The sequence below is a fragment of the Macadamia integrifolia genome, chromosome 5 (genome assembly GCF_013358625.1).
Source record: "Macadamia integrifolia cultivar HAES 741 chromosome 5, SCU_Mint_v3, whole genome shotgun sequence".
Taxonomy (NCBI): Eukaryota; Viridiplantae; Streptophyta; class Magnoliopsida; order Proteales; family Proteaceae; genus Macadamia; species Macadamia integrifolia.
In genome coordinates, this window is record NC_056561.1 from 22,635,588 (window position 1) to 22,657,244 (window position 21,657).

Consider the following 21,657-nt stretch of genomic DNA (forward strand, 5'->3'; position numbering starts at 1 on the left):
TGGCTTAAAACGTGAGGGAACCTAAGCCACCGTTTGATAACATTTCTGTTGTTTCTAGACATAGAAATAGTAGAAACGACTTTCATGTTTTTGGAAACAAAAATGAATTTTTTGGTGTTTGATAAACTTGTTTCTCAAAACGTTTTTTGCAGGCATAATGCCACTAAAATACCCAATAGTATCATCAGATGCCCAAAAGGGAGAGAGGGTTCAGTTTGCTCTTTTTAGGTTTAAATAGTTGAGAGATTTATCAAGCACAATAGCGTTTATCAAACGCTTTTTAGGCTGTTTCCCCTTTTCTGGGAACAAGAAAACACTGAAATGGTAGAAACAGTTGTCAAATGGTGCTTAAGATCATATCAGCCCCAAGGATTTAATTCTCAGTGTCGGCCTCTGTCGATACCGATCCGATCTGGATCTGGATTAATATCAGAGAGGATCGGTCAGTATTGGTCACTTTTGCCCTTTGATTTTTAGAAAAAGTATAATGTTTCTTATTTTGTCACCCCTGAAACGATATGGGTAACCGATCCAGATCAGTAAAGGATCGGGGATCGGTTTCAGCCGATATTGATACGATACGATCGATAAAGCCAATAAGATACTGATATTTGAAACCATGATCAGCCCACATCAAATCTCTTTTGAAACTAATGTGGGATCAGCCCTCTATATGATCGATTTGGGATTGTAAGTTGTAACCTATGTTTTCCTAATTCATTTTTGGAGAAAAGAATGTTACATGTGCATGTCGGCACTTAGACACAGGGGTGGCGAAATTGCCACCCTGCTCCCCTTTTTGGATGCTTGATGATTGTACACTCTCATTGGGTCCCATGCTGGCATGGCCACACGACCATTCAGTGTTCTCTCTCCCTTCGTTTTTATAGTTGCCAAATAATTTAAGTGGGTGCATCGGTACTTCCCATATAGTAAGCCTCAGAAGGCAAGCCTTTCACCTGGCTGTGCATATGGTTGGATGGACTTGGGCTTGGGTATCTAGGCCTCTGCTACCATGAGCAATGCTAGGAGGATCTTTGGATGACCTTTCTAGCCGATCTTCCCAAGTACAATCCATCACATGGAATCTTTTATTAGACTAATTTGCCTTGCTGTTGATAGAATTATTAATAAATATTTATATAAAATCACTCTTGGGTTAAAACCATCTCCACCATGGTTAAATAATAGCTTATCCACAAATATATGAAAAAAGGGAAAAGGATTTCTCAGAACACAGAACCAGTGAAAGTGAAAATACCCTTGTCAACACCCCCCACGGATTCCAAAGCCTGGTTAAAGAATAGCATTTGACAAATGTTAGTTTAGCTTAGAGGTGGCAATTTCGGCTTGAAGAGTCTGTGCCCAAGAGAGAAGGCTGTGGGATCAAACCACGTCGTATGCATGTGTGACAATGTGAGTGGATGAGTGTGTGTAGGAGTAGGTGGCACTAAGTAGGATAACAGATTAAAAAAAAAAAAATTGTCAAATGATGTCAAACCTGAATTTTGTGTCATGGTGGGGGTATGGTTTCCTTAATTGACCAATATTTTCAAAAGTAAAAGGTGTTGATGATTTTCTAAAAATGGAAAATACAATTATTAAGCTTTCAATAAGTGTTACTTCCCTTATTGAAATTGGTATAAGTGATTCAATGGATTTACAATTATAATTGAAACCTTAAAAGTCTGACATATCTTAATTCGCTCAATTCAATTTGATTCATTGATTTGTTGCTTTGCTTGGTATGTGCTTTAATTATTTCAAAGTTTGACAATTAAAAGGTGGGAAAATTAATTTTGTCGCAGTTTGTAAAGTATGCTGGCACCTACCTGAGTCTATCTCCATCCTTTATCTATGAAATGACATATCTGCCCCTAATTATGGGAAAGAGAGGGATAGGCTCAAGTTTGAGAGAGAGAGATGATGTGATCACTTGAAGAGGGGCTGTCAAGTAAAGTAATCAGGAACATGATGAGTCCCACAACCACCCATAGAAGGTGCTTGAAAATAAGGACAACAAAGGGTGGTGGTTACAGGAAAATCAGGTTGAGAATGGGTTTTCAGTGGTTGGTTGAAGCTCTCATATAGTGTTTTTAAGAGGTAGTGGGATGAAGATCAGCTCTTCTTAGTCGGCCGCATCTATTGAATGAAACATGAACCTACACTTCTGTTCTCTCTCTCTCTCTCTCTCTCTCTCTCTCTCTCTCTAAACTAGTAAAGTAACTTTACGGGACCACAAACCCTTTTCAAAGAGCCATGAAAACATGAAAACATATTCCAAGACCTATATCAACCCGACTTCCATGCTGTGGGCCAGACCTGGTAACATGTGGTTCGGGTTGGTATGGACCTCCCCATGAAGATATTTTATGAAGAACCCGGCAACCTGCTACGGAACGGATCTCCAAGGGCCAATATTATTTCAACTTGATTAGTAATTTCGTTAGGTTTTTCCTTTTTGGGGAACTTAATTTTAAGGGGAAAATAATGGTCCCCTTAAAATTACCCAAAAAATAAAAAAAAGAGTTTTAAGTGTTTATGTGTGGAAGAGTGTGGATCAAGTCCTTGAATGAGAGATTCTCCTACAGTGTTTGATCTACACTTGGACTCCATTCAGAATAAAAACCAATTAAAATAAGAGAGAGATTAAGTGAAGTCCAAGTGTAAATCAAACACTGTACGAGAACCATTCTCGTATGAGGACTTGATCAACCCTCATATGTGGAAGTGTGGAACTGTCTGTGTTTACACTTATGTCTGCCCCACGTCAAGAGGGAGAAGGAAGTGAAGAAGTATTTCTATGTGAAGTGCGTCGAGGAAAGGACCTACAACAAGGATTTAGTTATTGGTAGCTCGTCCGATATCGATCGATACATACCGATCCTAATTGGCCATATTGGCCTAGATTGATCAATTTTGCCTTCATTTTTCACGATTTTTTCTTTTTATGTTCTGATATCATACCCAATCTTGATTGGTCAGATATTGATATCAGTCTCGGCCAATACCAATACCATACTAATACTTAAAACCATGATCTACAAAGAAGGAAAGATACATATATACCGTCGAAGGGATTTGATATAAAGCACTCTCCTAGTCACAGTTTTAAAAGATTCAGATTGGCCAGATCATTATCGGCTGAGGCCAATCCTTGATCCAGATGGTGCAATATTGATCCACCGGTACAGTATAAAGGTTAATTGGTCCACAATTTCATTTTTTTTTTTTTTTTAAAGGGGTAAATCCATCCTATCCTGTCATACCAATCACCAGACTGATCCCGGGCTTTGCTGTCCTCTTATTTATGAAACCATTTTACCACACCTCATTGGTGCATTCCTCACCAAGGTCTTCCTGACAAGGTTTTACCTTCCTCATCACCAAGTTCTTTATCATCGATCCCAGAATTATGAAACCAAATTTTGGTTTGGTTCAATTCAATTCGGTTTCAAACGGCCATTTTTGGTTTTAAATTGACACCCTTAATTTTAGTCTATTAACCACTGGATCAGTTGTACACCTTATGAGTTAGTCACTTGTAAAATTTCGGACTCGAATTTAACCAGATATCTACTCATGTATGTCAGCCGTCCATGGATGTCATGCACCCTCCCATGGTCCACAGATTCTTAAAGCATTTATTTGTCCACTTGTAGAGCTCTGTACTGTCTGCAACTTGACATGTAGAAGGTAGGGACCTTATAGTATAACTGTCCTGAAGTTTTGGGTCTATCTGATGCGTCACATGGTTGGATCTGCCAAACTGGACTGGGAAGAAAAAAGAAGGTGATGCTATTTGCAGACTTTAGCCATTTCTCTAGTTAAATTCTGGTTTCAACCTTTGCAGCAGTTTAGTTGGGTGGGTCTCAATTCTCAAAAATATTTAGGGAGTAGTTGAGGTACTAAAAATTAAAGAAATTCTACAAAGCATGCTCATCATGTTCACTTCCATGCTCAACAGAGGAGTTATTCATCTACCAGATTACTAGTCAGGTTGGGTATGCCAAACTGAACAGAGGAAAAAAAAAAAGAAAACAGAGATGATGCCATTTCAACATGTAAGCCTAGTTCTCTAGTTAAATTTTTGGGTTTTGACTAAAGCAGTGGTTTAGTTTGGCTCTCAATGCTCAATTAGATTATCCTGGCTTCAACCAACCTGCTTCTCAAGCATAGGATAGCATGGTGATCCAAAGCATCTTTATCGACTGGTTTAAATCTCATGTGACGTGCAACATAAGAAAATAACTATAACTAACTATAACTAAGGAGTGCCTATGAAGCAAATATTATGAAGTTCATTTATTGACATTAATCCAGCAAAATCACAAGCGGCAAAAGTTTTCAACCATCAATGATGCTAGCATTGCTGATCTTGCAGTAATAAAGGAGCACCAAAATCCATTTTAAGAAAGTGAACATGGCATATGATGAACATAATACCTATTACAGAATAGAGAAGATGCTGCAATGCAATCTCAGCATGAAGCATGGGCAATGGTGGTCGCATACCCGGCCTGCATAGCCAGGCAACACTTAATGGATAAAATTGAAGGATTGAAATTATGTACATTTGAATACTACTAAATAATCCCTGTATGTCTTCTAATGCTGCTGATCACCCTATAGAATTTACCAGAATCTTAGAAGCATTAAGAAGAGGCTACAGAATATGACAGAAAAAGGACCACAGAAAGATGCAGTAAAATGTAAACTCAAAACCTAGAGGTTACCAATTTAATCTACTCAATGAGGATACAAATAAATTGTAGTTGAGCAAAATTATTCCACAAGTTGGATCATTGATACAGTCCTGCACCATTACCTGTCAAAGAAGAACCTTGTCAATAAATGGCCATTCTTAGGGGATGAAGAGATATCATATTGGACATCAACAACATGTATGGACATCAAATCTCTCTAATTTGGTGTATGTGAGTGCCTATGCAATCCTGTCACTTGTGTTCAACACATTCTGAATTGAGAAACCATATGAATTAGTCATGTCATAAAACAGAAAAAAAAAAAAAAAAAAAATTCCTGCAGAGACCCCTCCCCACCACAAAAAGCCCTTAAAATATTGGGTCAGATGAGTACAAATGGAATTATCTTAAACCACAGAGGCAACCCACATCTCTACCTGTGGCAGTCCAAAAAAATTAGTGTAACCATGTAATCCATGTCAACATAAGCCAAGGAAAACCATTTACAATGAATACCATTGAGAGCACTAGTAAGGAAAAGTGGCAACAAACATGCTTTAAACAGATTGAATAATTGTAACTTGGGAACAAGTGGAAAGAGAAGACATGCAAGGCCTTCAGTTGACAACAAACATGCTTTAAACATAATTGAATTATAGAACAGGATCCAACTCCGTTTTGTTGGGAAAAGGCTTAGTAATTGAGCCTTATAAGATGATTATGTAAGGGGGGAGGGGGTCATAAATAAAGAATGACAGGTCCACGTATTGTTAAATACGGGGCATTTCGAAGCTGCCTAGAATGAATCATTTCAATTTGGCTTTCCACAGTATTTGAACACAGAATCATTTCAGCATTTTATAAGAGGATCCATTTCCAAATCTTTAAATTCTGCCAATGGCTCAAAAATATCAATTTCCCTCAAAATATCTTATGTAAAACCAAAATGAAACATTTTTATTCCAGTGGATGCTAGATGACAATGATATTATACACTTTCCAGATGGTGAGGAAAAATGCCAATATGTGCATCAAAGAAGATAAATTCTAACTTTTTTTTTTTTTTCAAGTTTCACATATATTTCATTCAACTCACATCCCCTCATGCTCTCCAACATGGAAAGAAATCAAGAATTCCTCAAGGTATATCTTCAAAGAGAGCTAGGTCTACAGACATGGCCATGGACCTGTTTTGGAATTATATAGATCTAAGTATCATATCCTGGGTTTTTAGAACAGAAGGAATCTCTGCAGTGAGATTATAGACCGGAGGACCTAAATGATAATTTTTTATCCAGCAGTTTTGCCACAACTGCTGGAATTGTGTGGCCCAACACAAATTTATTTTGTGTTATTTTCGTACATTATTGGACATATATATATATATATATATATCATTTTGTGGCATGTGGCATGTTTATTTTGTGGCTTGTAAAATTGATTAAGTGGTACCATTACTTCTTGGTCTACTGGTTTAAGTGGACTAGTTTATGGATGATCATCTGGGTGAGCCACTTTGTAATCCTTGACTTGACCGCACCCATCATGATGTATTACGTGTTAACGTATGCATTATTGGACTGTGATGGGTTAGAGGGGTGCAAGTTACAATTGCTCAGACTATGGGAGACATGAGGACTAGTCTCTCTATGGTCAGTACACATAAAATCTGTGGAGTCCATCCATGAAAGGATTAAGTGTACGTTGAGTGTTATCTTAGTGACTAATGTTCCATTGCTAGTGACTTGACAATTACAAATGTGTAAGCGTACCTACGAACTACCATTTTGAAAAGATTATTGCCAAAGTGGTTTTGCAAAAATGTTTTTATTTATTAATAAAAATTTATATATATTTTCTTCTTGCAAAACCAATTTTGATTTGTTTTATGAAATGGGTAGCTTTGTAATTTTGTTCCCTATTTTTTTTGAGGCATTTTAGTAATTGTCAAGGTAACCCCAAAATGCATTCTGGATATGGACATTAGGTGGCTAGCATCTCACTTAGGGTTGGACTTTATGACTGGTCATCTCCACCCTAGAGATAAAAACATCTCAAGGTCACACATGCAAAGGGAATTTGGAAGCTCAAAAACACCAAGTTATGGTGTACCTGTCCAGCTGGGGTGAGCACCCTGATTGCTTGTGAGATCCTTGACAATTTCAGTGGTTTCATCGAGTTGTTATCATCTACAATCCTCAAATCTTCTGCTATACTTTGTTGAACAAGGTCTTCTCTTATTTTCTACAATTTCTTCAACAAAGATTACACATATTGATCTTCAAAAGGTATGTCTTTTCATCTTAATTTTGATTTTATAAGGCAAGTTCAAATCTGTTTATAAGATTCATAGTTTCATAAGTCTTTGTATTTCATGAGTATGAACCGTATAATTCGTTGGATGAATTTTATTTAGGACCCTAATTTTCTAATAACAACATCAACAATTGTAGTATAGAGCTTCAGTCTACATATATCCTTGACAGTTAATAAGCAAATGGTTTCATTAATCACCTACATTGTAACTTTCCTAAATCTCCGGAAATAACAAATGTGAAGAGAAGGTAGGAAAAATGATCAAATGGTTAACAGGCTGTGGAAGATTTAGGAATACTAACCTGGACAGAAATCACCCTTGGCTCGTCTTTTGTGACACAACGCCTGCTTTCTTCCAAAGTTCACAAAGGAGAAGCATGAACGTATCACAAAATCTGAGTACCAAATATTAGAGAGAGGCAAGGTCCTATCACCTACAGTCCTCTTATGTGACTCGAGATTATTGGGTGCAGAAATCTCAACTCTTTGAAGTCATTTTGATACAGGAAGTAGTATAGCACAGGACAGGTTTGTTGAATCTTCAACACTATTGACACTCAGAGAGTACAAGGAAGAGAATTGATGTATCAAATTTGATATCCTCCCCTTCAACGTTTGCAACTCCAGCCTGCAAATTGAAGGAAGCTTTGGAAAAGTAGTCAAAGAATTACAGAACTCTATTTTGACTACCCGCACTGTGGGAAGAAGTGGAGGTAGTTTCCTTAGACTGTAACATTTTCTCAGTGTTAGCATTTCAAGGCAGGGGAATTCACCATCCTCTGATCCATACCATTCCTCCCAACTGCACATACCGTCAAATATTAGGGACTCCAATTTTTTAAACCCCTTTTTACCACCATTTTCTTGACCATCTACATAAAACTCATGAGTCAGATGTGTCATTTCAATTGACCCCACTATCTCGAGGGAAACCAGTGAAGGTAATTTCCCAAAAGGTGGGAGGATTGTGCAATTTGTGCAGTTAGAGAGTTTCACAGAGACTAGCTTTGTAAAGCTGGAGAAATCCCTCATCATCCAATTTGGAAAGCTTAAACCGAGGTAATATGAGATTGTAAGAGACTCCAGCCCTACAGGAGGTTGTAGGCCTTCAAGTACAGCCTGAAATTCTCCTCTAGCTGGTAGACTACCATGACCATTGCTCCATTCCAAAACCAAATTATCAAGTCTTAGCTTATTCTTCAAACATACCTCCCCTGCCTCTGCAACATTGACTACATTCTCTAGTTTCATGATCCAAAGCATACCCTCCAGATGCTGCAACACCTTCAACTCTCCTATCTTGTAACCATCTTCTTGACCCACAACATATTGAGGCAGTGTTTTGAGACAAGTTAATCTCCCAATTCCTGCTGGTCTATGGTCATTCCATAATTCTTTGTCCATTACTATGTATTGAAGGTTAATTAGGTTTCCCATGCCTTTGGGCAACTCATGAAGTTCAGGACAAGGTTTGAGCAGCAGTGTTTGCAACTTGTAGAGGTCACAGATTGATTCAGGTAACACGCTAATGCAAGTGCCAGAGAGATCGAGGTACCTTAGATGCTTCAAATAGCCAATGGAATCTGGCAAAGATTTGATGCTGGAGTTACTCAAATCCAACACGCGCAAGCATCTCTTTGTCACGAATAAATCTTGAAGGGCCTGTCTACTGTAAGAAAGAGATGGATGTCCAACTGACAGAAATGAAGATGGGCATTTTATTCTGTCTTTGTCCAAACCTCGAATATGCATCGACATTGCACGGGACTTTTTGGAGATATGATTTGGTTCATCATGCTCAATTCTGAAGCACATTTCTGTTGAAACGAATTGAGCTAAATCATGCATGAGTTCATGGATCACAAATACCGATTCTACTTTTCTTGAGCCATCTCTTTCAATAAAGTTGCTTTTCTTAGAGCACTGAAAGAAAGATCTGTGAAACAAGTCATCGAAGTACTCCCTACCAATCTCTTCCATTCTTTCTACCTGTTTAGATGGAATAAAACCTTCAGCCATCCAAAGCGGGACTAGTATTGCCTTCCTAAGTTCATAACCTTTGGGAAATAAAGAGCAATATGCAAAACAAAGCTTCAAGTGTGCTGGGAGATAATGGTAACTCAAACTGAGTGCTGGCATAATATTGTTTTCTTCTCCCAAATCCCAAATCTTACTTTCCAATACTTGGTGCCACTCCCTCTGATCCAATTTTCCCCGTAGAATCCCGCCAAGTGATGTTATTGCCAAAGGCAAACCATTGCATCTTCCTACAATTTTCCTTCCAATTGCTTCTAAATTTGGATGTACTTCACAATGTATATCAGTGAATATCTGTCTCTTGAACAAAGTCCAGCAATCTTCATCTGATAAACCTTGCAGAGAAATTTCCACAGCAGCCATGATAGAAGCAACTTTCTGACTTCGAGTGGTCACCAAAATTCGGCTTCCTTCTGCTGCAACACGGAATGGAGCGAGCACGGTATCCCAATAACTACGGTTTTCATTCCACACATCATCCAATACAATTAAAATTCTCCTCTCTCTCACCAGGTCTTGTAATTTGACATGATTTGGATCAAGTAAGGAAAGCCGAGAAGGCTTCAGAGTTAATGACTCCATAATTGCGTTGGTTAATCTCTCAACATTGAATTCACTAGGCACACAAACCCATGCCCTTAACTGAAAATGCTCTTTCACCTCTAAATCATTGTAAACAATCTGAGCAAGAGTAGTCTTCCCAAGACCACCCATCCCAAGTATGGAAACTACAGGGGCTTTAATTCCATCGTATTCTCCAGATACGAGTAGACTAATCAAATGATTCTTATCTTGCGATCTACCAACAACCTCAGAGTCAACAACTAACGAACTGCTCTTCTGTCTGGTGTCTAGAAGTGAAACAGTTCGTTGTCGCCTTTCTATTTCAAGCTGTCTTCCTTCAATCACAACTAGATTCTGGTAATGGGCTTCAATCTTCTTTCCAATCTGAACTAGTTTCTCTCTGATTTCATCTATTACACAAGGGATCTCACGTTGACGAAGCATTTGGTTCTTATTCAAAGAAAAATGCAGATAAGTACGCACCTGTCTCATTTCTCTGTTTTGGTTTCTTTCATTTTGGAGCCTCAGTCGAAGAGCTTCGTAGACGAAATCATCCAACATGATATCGGCATAGAAAGACACCTCCCTCAAATCTCCGAGGTAAATTTTCAGCAAGGGATTCTTTATTTGGCTCTCCTCCACAAGACAGAGCATTGCAGAGATCCATTCAAGGGCGTAGGTAAGATCGCTCAGCTGTCCTTCGACGGCTTCAACACCCCATGAAGCCCCAAAATCACGTAGCTCAGGGGACGCTAATTTGTCAAGCATTGAATGCACAAGTGGAGATACGATTATCTCTGCAAGTCCAGCTGCCATTGCCTTCGATTTATTTAAGCTGCAAAGAACATCAAATAGTACATAGACCCCAAGATGTGTCACTGGGGATTTCGAGCCTAGTGACCTAGTCCATTACTGCAGTTGCAGACTTTGCAGTAGGAGTCAAGAGAAGAAAAAGAGAATATTACAAAAAAAAAAAAAGAGAAGAAAGAGAGGAGAAAATGCCGTGTTTCAATCTCTTTCCTAGAAGCGTCTTCGCCTGCCTCCGTCAAGGAATGATATGGTTAATTACAATCTCACTCCCTCGTACTTTTTCAAAATATTTATTTATTCTCTCCTATGCATCTCCCTCCCCCATTGACATGTGAAGTAGTTTTTGTTAAGTTTTTCTCCAATTTTTAATCTATTTTGAAGATTGATCCACTTTGATGTGTTTTGGTGATGATTTGAATGAGAAGTTTTCTAATATCTATGATGGAAGCAGAGGGGCTGGATCGATAGGTCCAAGCCCAGAACCCTTCACTGATCTCGTATGGGGTGTGGGGGCGTGGTTTGACTGGATTGATCGTGAGTCGATGAGTTGATCCACGACTTGGAGTATATAATATACTATTGTCTTTTTTAGCATGATCATTGTAATTTGAGGGTTTTTTTGAGTTATGGTTTCAGGGTGAGTTTTCTCGTCTCTGCTTTGGTATAATCTCTCATTTGCATAGTGAAACATCTTCTTCTTTGCCTAAGGACGTCAAAGCATATCACACTAGTGTGTGAACCTCGTTAAATCTTTGTGTTGTGCGAATGTATTGTCTGTTTGTTTTCGTATTTGTTGGTGTTTGCTCTGACAACTTTGAATGCTTTGGAAAGGGGCAACTAAGAATGCCAATAGGTTTGGTATCAGTTTGGATCAAGATATAATATATACAAATTGAACTCGAATACTTTTTCTAACCTCAAAATTGAAATCAAACTGAGGTTCCTATTCGATTTCTGCATTCCTTTTTTTTTCTTCGTACATGATCTTGGTAATTTGGTTCAAGTAAAAGTAACATGTTGAAGAAAAATAAAATTGAGAAGGAAATTACAATCTAATGAAGATTTGATTCAATCAACAATGTCAAATCCAGTACCTTTCAGCCATTTTTACACAACTTAATAGAGATCATAATTCATATTACAAATTTACAATGCATTCAATTTAGTTTGAAAAAAAAAAACCGATGTTTTTTAATCTAAAATCAAAATTGAAATGAAATTTCACTTTTCAAAACCAAATTTGAATGGAATATTTTATTGATTTGATTTGTCAATTTCAATTTCAGTGTTTTGGTTTGAATTTTAAATTGACACCCTTAAGCACAACCTCATTCAATCCTCTAGATTTCCTAACCAATTTTTGTATAACTCCTGTATCCGGCTAAGCAACAATAGAATTTTTTGACCAAAAACAAAAAACAACAATAGGCTTGGGAACCAAAGCTAGTCGTGGGAGGAGGTCTTTGTTAATTTAGTGATTTTGATTTATTAGGGGAAAAACGAAGTAAACGTTTACTATTTCTGAAGAATCAAAAAGAAATTTAGGATAGAGGGGTTTGAGTAAATATAAGATAATACAAAGAAGTGGAAAGTACTTAATCAATAAAATACGTACGTCTTCTACTAACCACTGTATCACTGTCACGCCAGCATTGGAGACACAAAAGCATTTCTGGGTCCAATGATTAGGGAAATTTTCTCCATAAATTATTTATTGTCTGATTGATGGATTTGGGATTGGTCATCAGGAACCCTTCGAATAATTCAATCATGTATCGCATAATATCAAGTTTCATGTTCACTACAAGGATGGTTAATCCCAAACCGTTAGATGTATAAGAGTTTCTTTAGAGTTTGGATTGGCCGCATGTTATACTTCGACACTCTAATTTTATTTTATTTTTTCTAACCAAAAAAAAAAAAAAAAACGTTCTTTTTTTTTTGTTGAACAAAAAGAAAATTCTAATATACCCATGTGATTCAAAATTTAGTGTGATATATTTTTCCAATAAAAAATTGTTTCATTGAAAATAAAAATTATAATTTTTATTGGCTGAGGGTGCTTTGGCAGCTTGTGGTGGAGTGTCTCCTGTTCTAAAGGAAATAAAAAATACTTAAACCTTTGAGTTGAGGAGGAGATTGGAGCCTATTTCAAGTTAAATATTGGGTTACATTTTAGTTGTTTAATGTGATTGTCCAGATGGTTAGGATGAATTGGGGATTGTGATGATAAGACACACGATTTTAAGTTCAGTTTCCTATCTGAGCATCCGGAATTTAAGTGGAGATTATGGATGCTCTATAATTGGACAATTTTAAATTGGTACTCCAAATGTAGCTCACCTTCTATGTTTTGAGAAGGGCATCAAATTTAAGTATCACATCAATTATATGAAAGAACAATTCCAGAAACATTTCGATCCAAATTAGAGATGTCCATTCACCTATTCATGATTATCTCCATCAACGCATAGAACTATCATAATAACTTTCCTTGGCACCATATAGTCTTTCCCTACATAATAAAAAAAAAAAAAAAAAAAATCATACATTCCATTATAATATATATAATCTTACATTATATTACAACCTTCATATGTGTTATTACAAGCCAAATACTCATCTACATTTTGCCCATCACACTGAAAATAATAAGGAAATTCTGAAGAAATAGATTGTAGACTACCATTGCCATTGTTATCCATAGAACAATTCTCAATAGAATTATCCTCAATGTTTTGAATGTCTATAGTGTCATAAGGCTCATAACAATATGACCATGGTCCAAGATTAGATATGGGAGGGGAAGGAGTGTCTTCAGGCCCTTGAGAGGGTTTTGGGTTATCTTCCTCACCAAGCTCTTCCTGAGAGGGTTTTGGGTTATCTGCTTCCTCATCACTGAGTTCTTCATCATCGATTTCGTCAACAGGGGCTAAAGGGTAGTTAGAAACATCAACTAGTTGATTCCATAAAGAATCAAATTCAAAATCATATTCAAGTTCTTCATCACCATAATGCTTCAAATGATACTGATGTGTGAAAAGATTGGTATCGAAGCAAGGTTTGAAGCTCTCACTTGACATGTTTGCACAATCCTTGGAAATCTCTTAACGCCCAAATTAAGCCTCAATGAATGAGCTCTATCTGCCTTCTTTTCTAGCCTTCACGAAAGAGAGAAAACAAGCTTCCATTCTATATACAGGAGGAGACAAGAAACCCGGCTGGTTACATTTATCTCTATGACTTCACTTTATAGCCACTGTTTTTTCACAACTTGCTTGTAAGGAATCAAGAATCCCTTTCAGTTCACTATGTATGGACATTGAAGAACCTATGGAGTTTCTTAAAAAGTGGCTTTAGGATAAGTTTCTTTTTGAAAAGTTTACATGGTCTTCAATGGAAAATGGATAAGAATTCCATGGGACCGATGACCCTAGCTAGCCGTCCACTTTGTTGTCACTGATGGAATCATATATCTTTTGCTCATACTCAACCCTAAAGGCCCATTTATCATCTAGATGGTAACATTGGCCTGATTAATGCATTAAGTATGAGATATTAACTACTGCTCCATGCCACAATTACATTGATAAACAAGTCCCAACAACCAAATCTTCCAATCTTAGTATGTATCTCAAAAGAGGGAAAAAGTTTTATGTCTGGCTGCGTGCACCCTGCATCTGCATGGGAGCCAATGAGAGAAGGGATTAGGGCATTGGTCACAGGAGTGAGGTGGTCATTTTGCCCTCTCTGTGACAGTGAGAAAGATAGACTGTCAGGTGACGCAGCCTGACAACAATCATTTGTCCAAAAAAATCATAATTTGAAAAATAATATGACAAAAAGAGGCCTCCCAAGATTGTCTAGACTAAGCACAGCCTAGCCCACCCAACCCATCCACAGGCTTCAGGATTGGGTCTATTCTTTTAATAATTTATAAAGGGTGATCGATCTCTACCAGGCTGCGTGGCTCTTGCACTGGTAAAACTTGGGATCGGTGATGTCCGATATCAATCAGTTCAATCGGACATGTTTATCCTTATTTTAATAAAGATTAGTTTTTATTACATTTTTATCCTTAGACCTTATGTATTGGGGTCGGATTGATTCGGTTAAGATTGAACATCGATCAAGGCCAATGGCTAAGAGTGCCGCCTTGACATGCACCCTAGATGTTGGATCCTTACTGTCACTCACTGCTTTCCCGTAGAAGATTTTTGTTCACACCCTTGCTTGGCACTAACTAGTTCAATCTTAGCTTTACAAACATCATAAAAAAATATATATATATATATATATATATATATTTTCATACATTTCATCATAATGTATATCATACTACTATTAAAAAGTATGTACTCCTTGCCTTTGGTAGACTTTTTCAAAAAGACAAAAAAGACCTTTAACCTCAACTAAAAAAAATTTCCAACGGACCAAAAAATCCCTCAAAATGAAGAGAAAATATTAATAAAAAAAAAAGGGGGAGCAGAAAAAAATTAATTCATATTATTCATACTACTATTAAAAAGTACGAATTCCTTGTCTTTTGGTATAATTTTTCAAAAAGACAGAATAGACCTTTAACTTCTATCAAAAAAGCACTCAAAACGGAAAAGAAAAAATTGATAATGAAAAAAAAAAAAGGTGGAGCAGAAAGGGGGGGAGTAATTATTAAGTATTAAAAAGGATCACAATGAACAATTATCATGGAGAGTGGGGAGAGAGAAATTGAAAAAAAAATAATAATAAAAGGTGAAATAGAAAGGGGAAAGTAATTATTAAGTATTAAAAATGATCACAATGAACAATTACTATGGAGACTGGGGAGAGAGAAACTGAAAAAAAAATTAATAAAAAAAAAAAGTGGAGCAGAAAGGGAGAAATAATTATTCGGTATTAAAAAAGATCACAACGAACAATTATCATGGAGAATGGGGAGAGAAACGTGAGAGGATGAATAAGATTTTTTTTAAAATAATTTTAGAGATTTAAATATGGAGAGAGAGAGAGAGAGAGAGAGAGAGAGAGAGAGAGAGAGAGAGAGAGAGAGATGGGGAATGGGGGGAGTGAATAATTATGGAGATATTTATAAAGGTAAATATGGAGAGAGATGTACAAAAAAAAGAAGCTCCTAAAATCTTTTTCATCAATTTGGAGGGGGATTAATTATTATTATTATTAAGTGTTAAAAAGGATAAAAAATATGACACATAATAACCCACAATAGAAATGGTTTTCATTTCCCTAATTGTGGGGGAGAAAAAAAGGGAGATTTAGAGAGAGAGAGAGAGAGAGAGAGAGTTATGGAGAATGGGGAGAATGAATAATTATGGAGATATTTACAAAGGTAAATCCTTTGACCTCTACCAAAAAATTTTCCACCAAACTAAAAAATGCCTCAAAATGGAAGAGAAGAAAAATTGAAAGGGGGGAAGTAATTATTAAGTTCTAAAAATGATCACGATGAACAATTATCATGGAGAGTGGGGAGAAAGAAACGTTAGAGGGTGAATGAGATTTTTTTTTTTTTTCAATAATTATAAGGAGATTTAAATATGGGGGAGGGAGAGATAATTATGGAGAATGGAGAGGGAGAGAATAATTATGGAGATATTTATAAAGGTAAATATGGAGAGAGATGTACCAAAAAAAATATATTTAAGTAGGAGACTACCGCACGTGCATCCCCATGTGCATTTGCACGTGTATTTACACTAGTGTGTGTATATATATATATATATATATACACTTAATGTTTTGAATGTCTAAAGTGTCATAACAATATGCCTTTACCAAAAAAAAAAAAATCGACAATATGCCCATGGTCCAAGATTAGACATAGGAGGGGAAGGAGTGTCTCCTGATCCTTGAGAGGTCTTTGGGTAATCTTCCTCACCAATTCTATTCATTCCAAATGGTATGCTCTCTCTCTCTCTCTCTCTCTCTCTCTCTCTCTCTCTCTCTGTGAGAGCGGAAGTTTCCTTGAAGATGGGGTAAAGTTATTTTTGGTAGGTACTGTTATTCGAGGAAAAATTACCTATTTCCATGTACACTAGTGCCTCCAAGTAATATCTCTCTCGCCCAAAAATAGAGGCAGATGGAAGAAAAAAATAGACACACAGGTAGGGGTTAGCTTACATTACACAGCCAGACAGGGAACATTATGCCATTGTTTAAATATAAATTTTGCATTTATTATGGGGAAAATACCATTATACTGAATGAGTTTGGGTTCAAACAAAACCCATAAAAAAAAGGGTAAATTACTTGGACACCTTTTGTACTATAACCCAATTGCTTGACACTCTTACAGTTTGAAACTATTACTTGAAGCGACATGAAAGCGACATGAAACCAACGATGTTAATCTGCTGTTATGGTTGAATGAAAAAAACCATTTTATCTTTATGAGTTATTCAATTGAAACTTATGAAATTAAAATGACAAAAAAAAATTCCATCAAGAGAGCTTCTTCCAAATTGATCGATAGGAAATTTTAAGGGTCATTGTGCGTTTTGGTTCTGCTTTGTCCCACGTCTCCCGCCAACTGTTCTACCTTTCTTGTCTTTAAATGAAAAAAAGAGCGGTAGAGGAAGGGCTGATGCATGGCTTAGGCAGGGAGAGGAAACATCCCCCTCCCAAAAAAAAAAAAAAAAAAAAAAAGAAGTGGGAGTTATTCTTTGATGGATAAGAATACGCTTCCTTTTTGTCCATATTTGCTATCTTGTCTTATTAAACTTGTAAATTGAGAAACGGAATAATTTTATCAGATCAATGGCTTTAGGTTTATTAGGGCCACTGACCAGTGATTCAATCATTCAATGAATGAGGAAAGGTGAGGACCTAAGGGTGAAACAAGGCCGGTTTAGACTGGATTTCTTAAAACATCAATTTCAATCTTATTTCCCTAAAATTCAATTCAGGGCCCATTCAATTTATTTGGGTTTTTGCCTAGGCCCAATCTTATCAGCCTTATGCCAATCTAATTCGGACCTAATTGACCCTAATTGGCATTGGTTAGGTCAAATTGGCCCTGATTTTTGTCAAGGTCAATCTACCCTTGATTGACCTTGTTTTGCCATTTTGTATCGTATGCATTAATAATAATAATAATAACACAATTAAAGTTATGAAATGTAACACAATAATAGATGTTCAAAACACGTAAGCATAAAAATCAATAATCAAATAAGATAACCCTAAATTATATTATATAAAAATAGTTAAAATTAAGATCGAATTGGGTCAGGCTTAGGTTGAAGCCTAACCTAAGGTCAGTGTTTTTCAACCTTAATCCGCCCTCAAGATCAGAACTCTTAACCAAGCGTCGTTCAAGTTTAAGGCGAGTTCAAACCATCAGGACCGAACTTTCACCTCTATGAGGACCCATGCATTCTGCACTAACAACCCAAACGGGTGAACCGACATACCAACCAGCTGTAACCTGTTACCCCTTCAAAAAACGAACCACTTCCCATCTTTGCAGGCATCGAATCAGAGCCGATCTGATACTTCCCAAAATAACTGCCAGTTGGTAAAAATATCTCCTTTCAGAAAAAGAAACTCGCGCTCTCCTCAAATTCTCTCGTTTCTCTTCCAAACTCCTCACTAGACTATAAATGTTCTTCTTCTTCTTCCTCTTCCTCTCTACTTTTTTTGTTGGACTATAACTGTTCTTCTTCCTCTCTACTTTTCTTTCAAATCCAAGAACTGAACCAGTGAATCATGTGGTACAAAGTCGCCAGTGCTTCCCAATACCTAGCCATAACAGGTGTAGGTATCAACGACATCAAGCTCGAAAAGAAATCATGGATTTTTCCTGGCCAATCTTGCAGAGTCGTCGATGTCTCCCCTGTCAACTATACCTTCGAAGTCCAGGCCATGAGTTCTGAAAAGCTCCCTTTCCTTCTTCCTGCAGTATTCACCATCGGCCCAAGAGCTGACGACAAAGAAAGCCTCCTTAAGTATGCTAGGCTCCTCTCTCCCCATGAGAGAATGTCCACGGATGTTAGAGAACTCGTCCAAGGCATCATCGAAGGTGAGACTCGAGTTCTTGTTGCCTCCATGACCATGGAAGAGGTGTTTAAAGGTACCAAAGATTTCAAAAGGGAAGTATTCGAGAAGGTCCAGCTTGAGTTGAATCAGTTTGGACTTTTGATTTATAATGCCAACATCAAACAGTTGGTGGACGTGAAAGATCATGAGTATTTTTCTTATCTTGGTCAGAAAACCCAAATGGAGGCCGCTAATCAGGCTAAAATTGATGTTGCTGAAGCTAAGATGAAGGGTGAGATAGGGGCCAAGCTTAGAGATGGGCAGACCTTGCAGAATGCGGCCAAGATTGATGCTGAAACAAAGATTAATTCGATCAAAAGGCAAGGAGAGGGGAAAAAACAGGAGATTACGGTGCAGACGGAGTTGCAGGTTTTTGAGAATCAGAGGAAGGCTGAGCTTGCAGAGGCTAATGCTGAACTGGCGATGAAGAAGGCTGGGTGGACTCAGCAGACTCAGATGGCCGAGGTGGAATCGGCTCAGACGGTTGCTATTCGGCAGGCTGAGTTGCAGCGAGAGGTGGAGAAGAGGAATGCTTTGACACGGACGGAGAAGCTCAAGGCAGAACACCTCAGCAAGGCAAGCGTGGACTATGAGATTAAGGTATATAAAACAATGGTTTTTCATACTCCCTACTCTTGTTCTTTTTTGGTGATTTTAAGTCCGTCCATGGTGATTTGGGCATGTATTGATGTGGGAATCCATGTTTTCTCTCTCTAAAGCACAGAATTTTCTCTTTTCAATTACTCTCTTCGCCACATTACCCTAATTGGGGTTATCAAGTCAAGTGGGTGGGTGTTTATTATGAATAGGAGAGTTCATACCATTTGCATACAGAGTGTCACCACTGTGCAATGATAATGATCTCCCAAATTGCATAAGAATATTTTTCCTTTTGGAAGTTATTGAGATTTGCCAATTTAGAATAAACCCAGGAAAAATGGCACTCTACAGTGACATGCACCATCACCAAAGCTTCTCACCTTAATTTAGTTTCCCAGTTCAGATCAATCAAATATTATCCATTACAGCAAGTCTTGGACTCATTTCTCTCCATTATCTTATTTCTAAATTAAAAAGGTCCAAGAGGCCAATTGGGAACTATACAAGAAGCAGAAAGCTGCAGAGGCAGTACTGTATGAGAAGGAGAAACAAGCTGAGGCTCAGAAATTGGCTGCAGAGGCAGCACTCTTTTCCCGGCAGCAAGAGGCAGAAGCTGAGCTCTATACAAAGAAAAAGGAGGCTGAGGCACTTGTGGCTCTAGCAGAGGCACAGGGAATATATGTTAGCACCATGATGAAGGCCTTGGGTGGAAACTATCTTGCCCTGAGAGATTACCTGATGATCAAAGATGGGATGTTCCAAAAGATTGCGAAGATCAATGCTGAGGCTGTAAAAGGGTTGCAACCCAAGATCAGTGTCTGGACAAACAATGCTGGTGGGGAGATGACAGAAGGAGCAGGGAGTGGTAGTGGAGCAATGCAGGAGGTTGCTGGGTTGTACCGAATGTTGCCCCCTTTGCTTAATACTGTGCAGGAGCAGACCGGGATGTTGCCGCCGGCATGGATGGGCACACTTGCTAACCCTGAGTAGTCCGTGATTTATGCTAGTAGATCTCAATCTTTTATAAACTTGGATTACATTTCTTGATGATTCAAAGAGTTAGAAATATAGGATATAGGATAGGTAGGATATTGTTTTGGGAGAACAGTACTGTCATAGTTTCTGAAGAATGTTATTTAACTGATTCCTGATGCACATGATAGTTTGAATTTTAGGGGAATTGATATTACTATATAGAAGCATGCCTCTGGTTTGATATTCTTCAACTTGTGAAAATTCTAATTGTCTCTTGAATTCATTTTCTGTTTCCAGCTATCCAGATCTCTGTACCTGAATTTGGGATTTTAGTGCAATTTTTAAGATAGACTTTGATCTCAAGTCATTTTGTGCAACTTAGGATTGAGCTCAACTCAGAAAAATATAAAAAAAAACACCTAACCCAGACAAAATTCTGTATAAGAAAGTGTTTTCAACATTTAAATACTTATGAGTATACGTATATTAATCTATTGGGTTGGAGATCGCTACCTGATTGTGGGGTCACTACACTAGTGGGGGAACCAACAAGAGGAGGTGTACAGTCATCCAACCAGGGGGTAGGGTGATATTTTTGTCATCCCCTATCACTAGGCGTAGGGGTGTGCAACCAGGTAGCTATCTTTTTCACTAATTTTTTATATCATTATCGAGAATCATCATTGTCTCGTATACTTTTCGAAAATATATATATGTAAAATAACATAATTAAAAAATAATAATAATAATAATAACATGCTTTTGCTTTCAATGAAATAAAAAAATACATTATACTAATAAAACAATATATATATATATATTAACACCTTAATCATGTCTATAAAAAAAATCTTAGTATAAATATACCACTCTCCAATTTAAATCTACAACCAAAGTTATTCGCTTGCAGTCGTGCATGTATGATCTAATTATTGAGATCATACATATTAATTTCAGCATAATTGGACTTCCTACTCTAAAAACAAAATAAGTCAAAACAAGATGTGGACAATAAGTTTCAAGTCTCAAGATATTAAAATCAACATATTGGTTTCATAAGCAGTTTTTTTACTACTTTCTCAACTTCATTAAATATTATCCCAACTTGTTAAGGTTAATGTTTTATTAGAAAAATATATATATTATTAATATTGGCTAATATGAAATGTGTTTGATAAAGTTTGAAGAGTGAATTTTCTTTTACCCAAAAAAACGTGAATTTTCAATTTTTATTCCCTACCTAAATGTCAAAAACTAGTTACTTTTGGTAGGATTTATTATTATTATTATTTTTTTAATGCAAGGTGGGATGTTTTTTAATTTTGCTTCAGATGTAACACTATTTCTAAGAAAGGATGTATAGTGAATTTCTTTTCCAATATTTCATTTTGTTTTCTTCTTTTCTTTTTTTTTTTTCATTTTTATTTATTCCACTTAATTTTTTTTAATCCACTTAGAAAAAAAAATTTGACTTAAGTCTTAAATTAAATGCATGTTTGGGGGACGCTTATGAGAACCCAGCTCTGGGGGTTTATGTGGATCCAAATAAATTCATTTGAAGAGGGTGCTTGTTGTAGACCCCACCACACCCACC

The 21,657-nt window shown here is 37.1% G+C and overlaps 2 protein-coding genes across 3 annotated transcripts; one reads left to right on the forward strand and one right to left on the reverse strand.

Moving 5' to 3' along the window:
* Nucleotides 1-4,494: 4,494 nt before the first annotated feature.
* LOC122078175 (putative disease resistance RPP13-like protein 1) lies at nucleotides 4,495-10,627 on the reverse strand. 2 transcript variants are annotated; one of them, XM_042644055.1, is made up of 3 exons: nucleotides 7,325-10,627; nucleotides 4,829-4,978; nucleotides 4,495-4,520 (listed from the first exon to the last, which is right to left on the reverse strand). In XM_042644055.1, exon 1 carries the CDS (start codon nucleotides 10,437-10,439, stop codon nucleotides 7,515-7,517), a length of 2,925 nt encoding a protein of 974 aa, XP_042499989.1. In that variant the 5' UTR covers nucleotides 10,440-10,627; the 3' UTR covers nucleotides 4,495-4,520; nucleotides 4,829-4,978; nucleotides 7,325-7,514. The 2 variants fall into 2 exon arrangements, with proteins under 2 accessions (XP_042499989.1, XP_042499988.1); XM_042644054.1 differs by lacking the exon at nucleotides 4,829-4,978 and having other exon boundaries at nucleotides 4,495-4,828.
* A 7,378-nt stretch (nucleotides 10,628-18,005) lies between these two features.
* Nucleotides 18,006-20,324, forward strand: LOC122078967 (flotillin-like protein 3). The gene is made up of 2 exons (XM_042645173.1): nucleotides 18,006-19,088; nucleotides 19,566-20,324. Exons 1-2 carry the CDS (start codon nucleotides 18,159-18,161, stop codon nucleotides 20,076-20,078), a joined length of 1,443 nt encoding a protein of 480 aa, XP_042501107.1. The 5' UTR covers nucleotides 18,006-18,158; the 3' UTR covers nucleotides 20,079-20,324.
* The last annotated feature ends 1,333 nt before the right edge of the window (nucleotides 20,325-21,657 follow it).

Coding starts and splice junctions, on each gene's coding strand:
- LOC122078175 (XM_042644054.1), bottom strand. CDS start 10,439: ATGGCAGCTGGACTTGCAGAGATAATCGTATCTCCACTTGTGCATTCA.
- LOC122078967 (XM_042645173.1), top strand. CDS start 18,159: ATGTGGTACAAAGTCGCCAGTGCTTCCCAATACCTAGCCATAACAGGT. Junction 19,089..19,565: donor GCGTGGACTATGAGATTAAG/GTATATAAAACA, acceptor TAAATTAAAAAG/GTCCAAGAGGCCAATTGGGA.